Genomic DNA, 10504 nt, shown 5'->3' on the forward strand with positions numbered 1-10504 from the left:
GGGGGGGGGGAGAAAGGAGGAGCGAGGGACACGGGCGACGAAGCGACGGAAAGCGAGAGGTTGCTGCTGCCAGGCCCAGCCTGTCTGGAGGGAGATCCCAAAAAAAAGTCGCCCACACCCCCTCCCCGCCTCACCGGCCCCGATCCGGCCGCAGGTCGCAAATGGCCGAGCCCAGGAAAGGGACGACAACCACGGCGGATCTGGAACTGACATGCCGCCCGTGGGCTTGGCCGCTGCGGTATGCCCCCCCCCTCCCCATGGAAGAGCTTCCCCAGATGGCGTGGACAGCCTCCATGAGTGGGGGTGATGGGGAAAATGCGGCCAGATGTCCTCCAGTGCGTGTGAGGGGTGTGCGTGCAGGGGGGGGGGGGGGGGGGGGGGGGGGGGGGAGAGGAAGCGAAAAAGGGGCACCCCCAAGCGGCGATCGCACTTGGTTGAGGGGTAGATGCAAGATGACGTGATCATGTGACGCCGGCGCACCCGCGCCAGAAGGCGGCCAAACACACCGGCCCCGGTGTTGTGCGCACGAACGCGCGCGCGCGCGCGTGAGAACGTGCGTAACCACGACGCCCTGGGCGCTTGCGGTCAAAGGCCTGTGTGGCCCTCTCTCTCTGGGGCCGCCCCGCCCCGTGCGCCAGGCCCCCCCTCCTCCCCCTCTTCCGGCAACGCGCGCTGTGCGCCGCCCCCGCGCGCCCCCACCAGCCGAGACAATTCCCCCCTGGCCCCTTCCGCACGCTACCAGAGAGAATATGAGAGAGAGAGAGTGCTGTATGACAAGAGGAGGGAGAGGGAAGTTTGAAACTTTATTGTTTGATTTGCTCGCCGCCCGGCCGGCCCCCACAGCAGGCACCGACGACGCAGCAGTGTGCGCACACACGCCGTCGATATGTCGCGACAAGGCCACCATGCTCCGCTCTACAAGGAGGAGGGGGGTGAGAGAAGAAGGCGATGAGTGCGTGTGTTAGAGAGCAATGGGAGGGGGTGTGTGTGCAGGAGAGAGAGAGAGGGGGGGTGTTTTACTCAACAAGAAAAGTGATCATCAGGCGGCCCTTTTGGGGACGGCTGTAGGTATTAGCATGAAAATTTTTGGCAATCATCGTAATCGACACGCGTATTGCGCGCGCGCGCGCCGGGGAGAGGAGGGGGAAGCGGTGTGACCGCAGGGAGGGGGATATACGTACGTATTTGGTGGGAAGGGGGACATGCCCGAGAGATGTGGAGAACACACACGGGCTGCCGAGTGCACGGGATGCGCGCGATGTGTACCACCGCAGACACAGCGCGAGAAGTGCGCGGCCAGGAGTGGGGGGCTGTGTGTGGGGGGGAGATAGGAAGAGAGAAGGAAACACGGATGTAAGAATGTGTATGGAAAGAGGATGGTTTCTATTTGGGGGATATATATGTGGGAGAAGCGCCAAAGACACACACACGCAGGAAGGTCCGGGAGGGAGCAGGCAGAAGTGCCCCCTCTCTCAGATGCCTCCCCACAGGGAAAGTGTGTGCAAAGGTGCAACAGAGGAAGAGAGAGAGAGGCTTGGGCGCACATGAACCATGCACAGACACCGCGCTCCCCCGTGAGAGGGTGGGGAAGGGGGCCGAGCGACCCGGCGCATTCTCAACAAGGAGGGATGTTTGGCTAAGAGGGGGAGAGAGAAAGAGGGTGTCAGAGGAAGGATGTGGCGCGGGGTGGAGGGCGGGCGTGGAATAAAAAGGAAGAGAACTCAGGCATCAGAATGTGGACATCATGCTTCAGACGAAAGATGGTTTTGATGAACATCAGAGTGGATGTGGGGAGGAGAGAGGATAGAGGGAGAGACGGGCATGGACCCAGGGGGGTTGTGTATGTACCTTGTCGTGCGTGTGACCGACACATGGGGAGGGTCGGAACACGGAGAAAGGGAGGGCGCACACATCCACAGGAGGTGTGTCTACAGAGGAGGGAGGAGAGTGTGAGAAGAGAGTGGCGGAGGAGGAGGGAAGATGCGCAGAGGGCAATCTAACTCTGAATTGAACAGTCGTCACTGAACATCTGACGGCCTTTCCTATCATTATTTGTTGCGGTTCTCATCATAGCACTATAGGGGGGAGGAGAGGGGAAGGAGGAGAGGGGAGACGTCTGTGGGAGGGGGGAGAGAGGGAGGAGTTAGGAATGGGGAGGGAGGAGGGGGATGAGGCGGGAGAGAAAACGCGTGTTTTCTCAGTGCGTATCGCGAAATACAAAACCGTTCGAATCATCAGATTCATACAGCCAAGGGTGAATTTCATCAAGGAAGGACACGGGAGGCGGAGAGAGGGCGGGCAGCCGCGGACGTACACTGTGTGTGTGGGGAGGGACACCACAGAACAAGGGCCATGGAGGAGAGAGGCACATGCATCTCCACCCCTCGGGTGGATGAGCGACAGGGCCACTGAGAAGAGGAAGAGAATGTTAGAAGAGAGGCGGAAGGGAGGAGAGGGAGGAAGATGGGCTGATGGAGGGGATCAGACATCTAAGGAAGGTCCATATATTCCGTCATCTACCTAAGGTATAAGGTGGAAACTGCGAACATGGCTGGTTTTTCATCACGAATAGGGGGGAGGAGGGGAGGAGGAGGGGGGCGGGGCGGGTATGCGTACACTCTTCGCCAAGTAGGATGGCTGGCCCTGGGGGAGGGCGGCGGCGGCTCGAGGTGGGGGCCAAGAGCCAGGGAAAGTGACCGGCAACAGCTTCGGAGGTAGGGGCGTGCGCGCGTGCTCTCACATGCAGAAGGGCGGCCTACGATGGGAGGAGGGGAGGCGATGTCAGAAAGGGAGTGGCGAGGAGCGGGGGAGATGGGAGGGGGAAGGGCGTTCAGGTAAACCCGTTTGGCTGTGGGCACTGCATTTATCAGCAGAGTCTCGTATGACTGGGGCGGCAGGGTCTCATCAGGACAAGGGAGGGGGGAGGGGGAAGGAGGCGTACTCTGACTGTGTGAGGAGGGGGGAAGCTCGCGTCGCAGGCGCAGACATACTCCAAGATGCCCGGTCCCCAGAGGGAAGGGGGCTCTCTCTCATGGATCTCCAACACTATGGGACTGCTTGGGGAGGGGGCTATCGAGAGGAGAGGGGGAAGGGGGGGGGCGAGAGGAGTTAGAAGGAGGGAGACATGTGGAGGGGAGGAGGGAGGAGAGGAGGGGGGGGGGATGACAGACGCCGAGTGATCAGCTAAAGCTGGCTTGCGCCGTAGGGGGATACCCAACGACGGGCAAAATTTCTTCAACACGGTCGTTTTGACGGGATAAGAAGACAAGGCATCATTTCGGCGCGCGTCTGCGGAGGGGCAATGGCAGGAGAATGGAGGGGGGGGGGAGAACGCGCGGGGGGGGAAGCGGGTAACGAACCAGACACAGTGGGGGGGAAAGGGGGCACAGAGAGAGCGCGAGTGAAGGAGTGGGCGGCGTGGGATCCTCCGACAGCACGAGACACGCAAGCACAAGAGCCGGCCACCAAGAAGGAGCACATCCACACAGTGCCAAGGTCTCCTTCCGGTGGTAAGCGGGCACACGCGCAGCAGCAGCAGCGAGCATGCACACAAACACACAGGCAAAGGCACAGAGAGAGGAGAGGCAAGACACGGGGGGGGGTGGGAGCACAAGGTGGGGCACAGCGCACGCGATGCAAGGCTGAAAGAGGGCCGCCTCACTCCACACAGAGTGAGGCTGTGACCCTCTTCGCTTCGTCTTCAGTGGCCGCCCGGCGGCCCCTTATATAGTAGGCCATTTTCCCCCTCGACGCTCCCCCGCCCCCCTCCGTCCCGCCCCCCCCAGGGCGCGGGGGGGCCTGTGGCAAGACGTCCCCGGGGCGGGGCTGGCCGGGCAACGATTCGAGCAGCACCGGAGAGGAAGGCCACCAGAGCCAGGCTGGGGCGGGGCGCGAAGGGGGGGGGGGGGGCCGACCATGCAGCCGCCCCGTGCCCGGCCTCCAGGGGACTCACTCCCCCATGCCGGGACACACGGCGCCCATGCGACACGGTCGCCGAGGACCAGGCCGCCGGGCACGACTGGCGCCGGAGCCACCACCAAGAGCTGGCGGGCCCCAGGAGTCGCCCCCCCCCCCCCGCCCTGGTCGGCAAATGACCCGACCGCCGGGGTAGGGCAGCGGAGTGCGCTGATCCGCGAGTGCTCGCCCCTTCCCGTCCCAAGGCCCGCACCCAAGCGGGGCACGGCAGACGGAGCAAGCCGGCTGGCGAACCGGGAGGGGCGCGTCACACACGCACCCCCCCGGCTGCCCTCCTCCCCGGCCCCCGGGCGGAGACAAAAACCGAACCCACGTTGGGCGCCAAAAAAGAGCGGCGCCGAGCGACAAGCCCGCCTCTTCCCTCGTGGCATAAAAGGGGGAGGGGGAAAGCCCGGTGGACCGGGGATGCCTCTCGCGCTGGGCGTGCGTCCTCCCCCGTTCTCGCTGGTCCCCGCCCCCCCCCCCATGGCCACTCGGAACAGCGGGCCCCTTTGTCGAAGGCAAGGAGCACAGCGCCAAACCCCGCAGCACGACCGGTCCGCACGAAGGTGCTGGAAAGAGACGGCCGCCTGGTGCCTTCGCCCGGTGTCTGGTCTCCCTTTTCTCCGCCGCCTACGGCCCCCCCTCGGTCCTAATGTGCACTCTCCGAGGAGGCAGGAAACAAGGGACCGCCCGGCCCCGGCCTCCAGCGGGCGACCGCGCGGACAGCCGGGTGGGAGGATTTCTATATAATGCCATTGTGGTTCCATGATGGACTAAGTGGCATTGTTGAGGGTGCACATGATTCCGTCGGGGACTTGGAATCTCAATTCAAAGGGGGCGTGTTTTAAGAGCGTTCGGGACGGAGATGATCACATTGGCCTCTCCTGCCGGCGCCCGTTCTGAATCAACCTCACTCGTTGCCGGCCAGTCTAGAGCTTTATTGCTGAATAAAAAGCACCCTTTTTTGTTGCAAACGACCAACAGGCCGTGTGCCCAACGAGATTGTTGCCGCCATGTTTCGGCCCACCTCCTCTCTCGCTCGGATCGGACCGTCGCCGGCCGAGCGAACGGTCTCCTATTGGGTTGGTGTATTCTCTTCGGCACAGACCGCCCCACGAAAGCAGGGCGCCCGGGTCTGTGGGATGCCCCACCCCGGGCGGGGGGGGGGGGGGGACTTGACAGTGCCCGAGGGCTGCCGCGGCCTGCCTCCCTGGGCGTCGGCGAGTCGGCCCGAATGCCGGCGGACGGGGTGGAAAAACTCAGGATGGCCTCCCCACTGCGGGGGGCGCCCCCGCGCGCCGCGAGAGTCGCGCCAGCACCAGACCTGGAAATGCGAGGGGGAGGGGAGGCTGAACGTCGCGCGAGCCCCTGTTGGATGTACCCCCAGGCTCTTTTTTGCAGTACCGAAGACCAGGCACGCGCGGGAGCGGCGAGGGGCGAAGGTACCGTCCAGTGTCCTCTCCCCCCGCCCCCCGTGGGCACATGAAGCCCTGCGCCGCCGGGCTGGTGGCCATGCGCCAGGGGGCTGCTTGTGTGTGCCTATGCCCGGGGGCGGTGCAGTGCAGTGTGCGTCCGGGTCCCTGGTCCCTTTTGCCAGGGGCCTGGGCAAGCAGTCCCCCCGCCCCCCCCCCCGGGAGTCCGTGCCTAACTGGGGGGGGGGGGAGAGACGTGTTGCCCGGGGGCGGGGGCTGGTGGCAGGCAGGCGGGTGTGGACGGATGGCCGGCAAGGGGGGGGGACGCCCGCTTCCGCCGATCCGCCCCCCCCCCTCCCTGCATATCTCCTCGGACACCGCCCTCCCTCCCTGAGTGGTGGGAGGTCGGCGGATGGCGTGCACAAACGGGCGGGGATTTTTCAGCCGGACTATTGCCCGGCGCACTCCGGAAAGGGTTCGTCCTCGCCAGCCCGACCCGTTTTCCATTTGTTATCCCTAACTTTTGAGGTAAAGGTCGTAAGGTCCGTATTTATCCCTTCCCCCTTTCCCCCTCCTCCTTTCCTCCCTCTCCTCCCCCCCCCCTCTCGTGTGCGTGTACACGTCCACATCCGCGGATGGTCCTGCCGTCGTCGGGCGTAGATGCTGTGTGGCCGGCCGGCCCGCCCCTCTCCCCCCTCCCTCCCCGTGAGCGCGTATCCACACCCGCCTGCGTGTGCGGTTGGGCCGATCTGCGCGCGTTTCTCGCCCCCCCCTCCTCCGTCGCCCTCGGGGGCTGTCGTGTCTCCCCTTCTCCTCTCTCCCTCGCTCGCCCCGTGGCTGTCACTTCGACGTGAGGAGATGGGGGGACACCTGGATGCGCCGCGCCCATACTCGCTCGCTCTCGTGCGCGCGGGCATGTGTGTCTGCATGGGGGGGGAGGCCTGGATTGTCTCGCCTCCGACTGCGCGGCAGCAGGAGGGCCCCCCGCCCCGCGCCCGGCACATGGCCAAGTGCCCTCCCTGCCTTGTGCCTGGTCGCGCAAGGGCGGGGGGGGAGAACCGTGTGCTGTGTCCACCCACGACGATCCGCCTCCATCGTGTGGACGGCATCGGATGTACCACCACGGATGCTGCATCCGATGTTCCCCCCCTGATGAGCGAGCGTCGTGTCGCCTGTGGGAGGGCCATGCTCTCTCTCCCTCCCTCCCTCATCCTTTCCTCCTCTGGAGCCCAAGCGTAACCTCCCCCCCTCGTGCCGAGACTGACTCTCCCTCTCCCCCTCGCTGCGCGCCCGCCCCCTTCACCGCCGCCCCCCTCCCGCCCGTTCGTTTATCCCCCTCTCCTCCTCTCGCACAGCAAAAATGCGCCCGGTCCAGACTCTCCAGAAGATTGTCTACCCGGAGGACGTCTCCTGCAAGTTCAACGGCCGCACCGTCACCGTCACCGGTCCCCGCGGTACCCTGACTCGCACCTTCGACTACGTCTCCATCGAGCTTAAGCACAACAAGGCCTCTCGCACCATCAGCGTTTGCGTCTGGTTCGGCCACCGCAAGCATGTTGCCTGCGTCAACACCATCGTCACCCACATCAAGAACATGATCACCGGTGTGACCAAGGGCTTCGAGTACAAGATGCGCTACGTCTACAACCATTTCCCCATCAACGTCATCGTCGAGGGTGGCAAGTCCGTTGAGATCCGCAACTTCCTGGGTGAGCGCCGCGTCCGCGTCATCGAGATGCTCGGCGAGACCGTTGCTGCTCCCTCCTCCATGAAGGATGAGCTCATCCTCACTGGTAACGACATCGACCACGTCTCCCAGTCCGGTGCGTGTCACACAGCCCCTTCTTTTTTTTTTCGCGCACGTGTCCTCTGCGGCGCGCTTGCTTCGTCCTCGCTCCGATGACGTGCCTGGCCCCCCCCCTCTCTCTCTCTCTCTCCTCTCTCACACACATACTGATCGTCCCTCTCTCCTCCCCTTCCCTTCCCCTGCGCGCGCCCGTGTGACGTGTGTGCCCCCCCCACAGCCGCCTCCATCCAGCAGGCCTGCCTTGTCAAGAACAAGGATATCCGTAAGTTCCTTGACGGTATCTACGTCTCTGAGCGCGGCACTGTTGTCAAGGACGATTAAGTCGCCACAACCTGTTGGTCGCGTGCGGTCGTCTGAGGGGGGGTGGCGCCGCTCTCGGTGCTCGCTCATGCGTGCGTGCACCCATGTCCCTGCGGCTGCGCGGGGGGGGGGCGCGCCGGCACCAACCGTGTGCAACTCCCCCTCCCCCGCTCCCTCTCGGCCGCGCTCGCGCGCGTCCTTCTTGTCGTGTCTCGATATGTGCTTCCTCCCACATTACGCTCGTCATCAATACAGAAAGCATGATCTTTTCCCGTCTCTCCTTCTCTCTCCGTGCCTCTTCGCCGCGTGTGTGTTGTCAAGTGCGCATTCGGGCGCGAGCCGCCCCCTCTCTCTCCTCCTCGGGGCCGGGGGCGGGGGGGGGGATCGAGCAGCCTCCCGACACGCGCGCGATGGGTCGGCGGGGCTTCTCCTCCACGGCCGTTGACCCTGCGTGAGGTGGGGATTTGTTGCAGGACGGATGTTCCTGCCGTGTGTGTGTGTGTGTGTGTGTGTGTGTGTGTGTCCTGGCGGGGACGGAGGCATGCATCTGCCAGGGGAACGCCTTGTCTCTCTCTCTTTCTCTCGGATCGCGGCTCCCTCGGGCGGCCCCCTTCCGGCGCTTTGGAGGAGGACGAGAAGTAAGGCAAGCAGGGCCACCCCTCGCCCTCCTCGGGGATGCGTGTCCCAAGGCGCGTTCCATGCCCCGGCAAGGGAGTGCGCGGCAGGACGCCGCCGCCGCCGCCGCACATTGTCATGGGCCAGACCATGGAGATGTGCCATCTTCTCCGGTCGCTGCCGCGAGCCGCCACCGCGCGCATGCCCTTCTCCTCGGCCCGGGGCTTTCTGTTGGCCGCCTTTCCCGATGACGGATTTTCTTGCCCAGTGCGAGGGACATTCCTCCGGACAGGAAGGGGACTCCCTCCTGTGCATGGCTCGGCTCCGGGGAGGAAAGGCCCCCCTCGCGCATGGACGCGCGCGCCTCTCCGGACACATAGACGCGGAGCATCGCCCATCGAAAGCCACACTGCCAGGGCCACTGGCGAGGCCCGGCGGCACGGCCCAACAGGGCGGGAGAGCGGGGCTTCTCCGAGCGCGCGCGCGCTGCTCGGCCGGGGATGGCAGGGGCGCCTGGGGCCTACATGCCACCGTTCGGGGCTCCCCCTCCCCGCCCGGTTCGGGCGCATCGGCCAACCTTGCGGCAGGGCCGGCCAATACGCCGGCAGTCGCCGGGCCCGAAGACCCAATTAACACCATTTGGTTAACTCATAGGACATTACACAAGCGCAATCACATGTGCCACAGGCGTAAATACACGGTAAATGTCCCCCCCTCCCTAGAGTCTCGTCCGTGCTGGCATTCACTCGACCTATGGGGTCCCGTGTCGGGCTCCCCGGTCAGGGAAATTGATTCCAGCTCCTGCCGAATGATGAGTATGCGGGGGGAGGGACGCGGGGAGGGGGGGGGTGCGGACCGAGCGGGGGGATGTTACCGTTCTTTCGCAGACCCTCGCCCGCCGGGAGCCGGGGGTAGGAGGGGGGGGGAACGCGAGTGGCCGATTCGCGGTAGACCTGCCGGGATTGGGTTGCAATTGCGCCGCGCCACGATTTCCCCTGAGGCCCGATTTTCCCCACGGTGGGCGGCGTCGTCGCCCCCCTCCGCCGGCCAGCCATTTGGGTTGCCAGCCTGCGGCCCTCCGGCTGCACCGGCTCCCAAACAGCAGCCACCCCCCTTTGCTCCCCTTTGCACCTTTGTCATCTCCCTACTGGCCGTCGTCGCATCATGTTCCTCTCCCGGTCCCTGGTCCGGGCTGGCGCGTCCCTCCGCAACACCACCTCCCTCGTATGTGTTCCCTGCGTGGCCCTTTTGCCGTTCCCCTGGTCCTCTGTCTCGCCCCCCTCCCTCGCCGGCTAACACTGCTCGCGCTCGCGCTCGCGCTGGCCGCTCTTCGCAGATTTCCGTGCGTGCGTTCACCCAGAGCGTTCCCCGGCGCAACGAGGACAGCCCCTTCTCGTCGGCCGGCGTCCCGCAGGAGACCGCTGCCCGTAGCCCGGTCGTTGACACCGGTGTTTTCAATGAGGTGAACCTCCAGATCGAGGACTTCCCCGGCATTGCCCAGGGGGCCTTCGACCCGTCTATCACCGCCAAGCTCCTGGCCCCCCTGGACCCCGATGAGATTGAGATCAAGCCCGGTACGTGCACGAACGCGCGCGCGCGCGCACACACACACACACACATGCATGGTTTGCAAATGTGCATATACACGCCGCCTGCCTGGTGTCTCTCTCCCTCTCTCTCTCTCTGACAAGAGCCCCCTCCCGACAGACGGCCTGATCTATCTGCCTGAGATCAAGTACCGCCGCATCCTGAACGCCTCCCTCGGCCCCGGCGGCTGGGGTATGGTCCCCCGCAGCCCGCACACCTTCCAGGACCGGATCCTCTCGCGCGAGTATGCCCTCTTCGCCATGGGTCGCTTCGTGGGCCAGGCACGCGGCGAGCAGGTGTGTTGCCTCGTCCTCCTCTCTCTCTCCCCCCCCCCCCGTCCGACTTGCCCTTGCTCACTCTCGTTCTCCCGTCGCGCCTCTTCCCATGGCAGATTGTCTTCGACCGCCATGGCTTCCCCACCGCCTCCGAGGGTGTCAAGTCCAACGCCCTGGTGCGCTGCTGCAAGGATCTCGGCATTGCCAGCGAGCTCTGGGACCCGCGCTTCATCCTCGAGTGGAAGCAGAAGTATGCCGTCGAGCGCTGGTGCGTGTTTCCTCGTCTCTGCCCGCCTCCTCCCCGCGCATCCCCTCGCCGGCATTCCGCCACCTACTCACGCTTCTCCGCGCCCCCGCCGGACTGCCGGCAACACAGGGTCACCGACACCCGCACCAACAAGAAGTCCAAGGCCTGGCGCCGCAACGACCGCGTCTTCGACGCCCCTCTCGTCGAGTCGACCTTCTCCTCCAGCGCGGCTGGCGGTGCCAAGCCCGGGGTCCCCGGTGCTGGCGGTGCGCCCCCCGGCGCCGGTGCCCCCCAGACTCGCACC

General features: G+C 65.2%; 3 protein-coding genes across 8 annotated transcripts in view; 2 read left to right on the plus strand and 1 right to left on the minus strand.

Moving 5' to 3' along the window:
• Positions 1–1362: 1362 nt before the first annotated feature.
• On the minus strand, positions 1363–3714 carry H696_03348 (hypothetical protein). 6 transcript variants are annotated; one of them, XM_009497207.1, is made up of 6 exons: positions 3360–3714; positions 2942–3069; positions 2617–2755; positions 2317–2408; positions 1849–1928; positions 1363–1636 (listed from the first exon to the last, which is right to left on the minus strand). In XM_009497207.1, exons 1-6 carry the CDS (start codon positions 3478–3480, stop codon positions 1384–1386), a joined length of 813 nt encoding a protein of 270 aa, XP_009495482.1. In that variant the 5' UTR covers positions 3481–3714; the 3' UTR covers positions 1363–1383. The 6 variants fall into 6 exon arrangements, with proteins under 6 accessions (XP_009495482.1, XP_009495486.1, XP_009495483.1 ...); XM_009497211.1 differs by having other exon boundaries at positions 1849–2116; positions 2315–2408; XM_009497208.1 differs by having other exon boundaries at positions 1849–2408.
• A 3015-nt stretch (positions 3715–6729) lies between these two features.
• On the plus strand, positions 6730–7497 carry H696_03349 (50S ribosomal protein L9e; the record flags this gene model as incomplete). The annotated part of the gene is made up of 2 exons (XM_009497213.1): positions 6730–7192; positions 7394–7497. 2 exons carry the CDS (start codon positions 6730–6732, stop codon positions 7495–7497), a joined length of 567 nt encoding a protein of 188 aa, XP_009495488.1.
• A 1758-nt stretch (positions 7498–9255) lies between these two features.
• Positions 9256–10504, plus strand: part of H696_03350 (hypothetical protein) — a gene marked incomplete at both ends in the record, with an annotated part of 5993 nt that continues 4744 nt past the window's right edge. The window contains 5 exons of the mRNA XM_009497214.1: positions 9256–9315; positions 9428–9665; positions 9799–9974; positions 10070–10221; positions 10330–10466. Coding sequence (XP_009495489.1) covers positions 9256–9315; positions 9428–9665; positions 9799–9974; positions 10070–10221; positions 10330–10466 — 763 coding nt within the window. The remainder of the gene's footprint in view (positions 9316–9427; positions 9666–9798; positions 9975–10069; positions 10222–10329; positions 10467–10504) is intronic.

This window comes from Fonticula alba, assembly GCF_000388065.1.
Source record: "Fonticula alba strain ATCC 38817 unplaced genomic scaffold supercont2.5, whole genome shotgun sequence".
NCBI lineage: Eukaryota > Rotosphaerida > Fonticulaceae > Fonticula > Fonticula alba.

Excerpts from the sequence above, each read along its gene's own strand:
- H696_03348 (XM_009497207.1), bottom strand. The coding sequence starts at position 3,480 with ATGTGCTCCTTCTTGGTGGCCGGCTCTTGTGCTTGCGTGTCTCGTGCT. Across the intron at positions 3,070-3,359 it reads TTTCCCCCCCACTGTGTCTG|CCCCCTCCCCAAGCAGTCCC; the intron begins GTTCGTTACCCG and ends TCCTCTCGATAG. Across the intron at positions 2,409-2,616 it reads CATCCTACTTGGCGAAGAGT|TGGCCCTGTCGCTCATCCAC; the intron begins GTACGCATACCC and ends TCCTCTTCTCAG.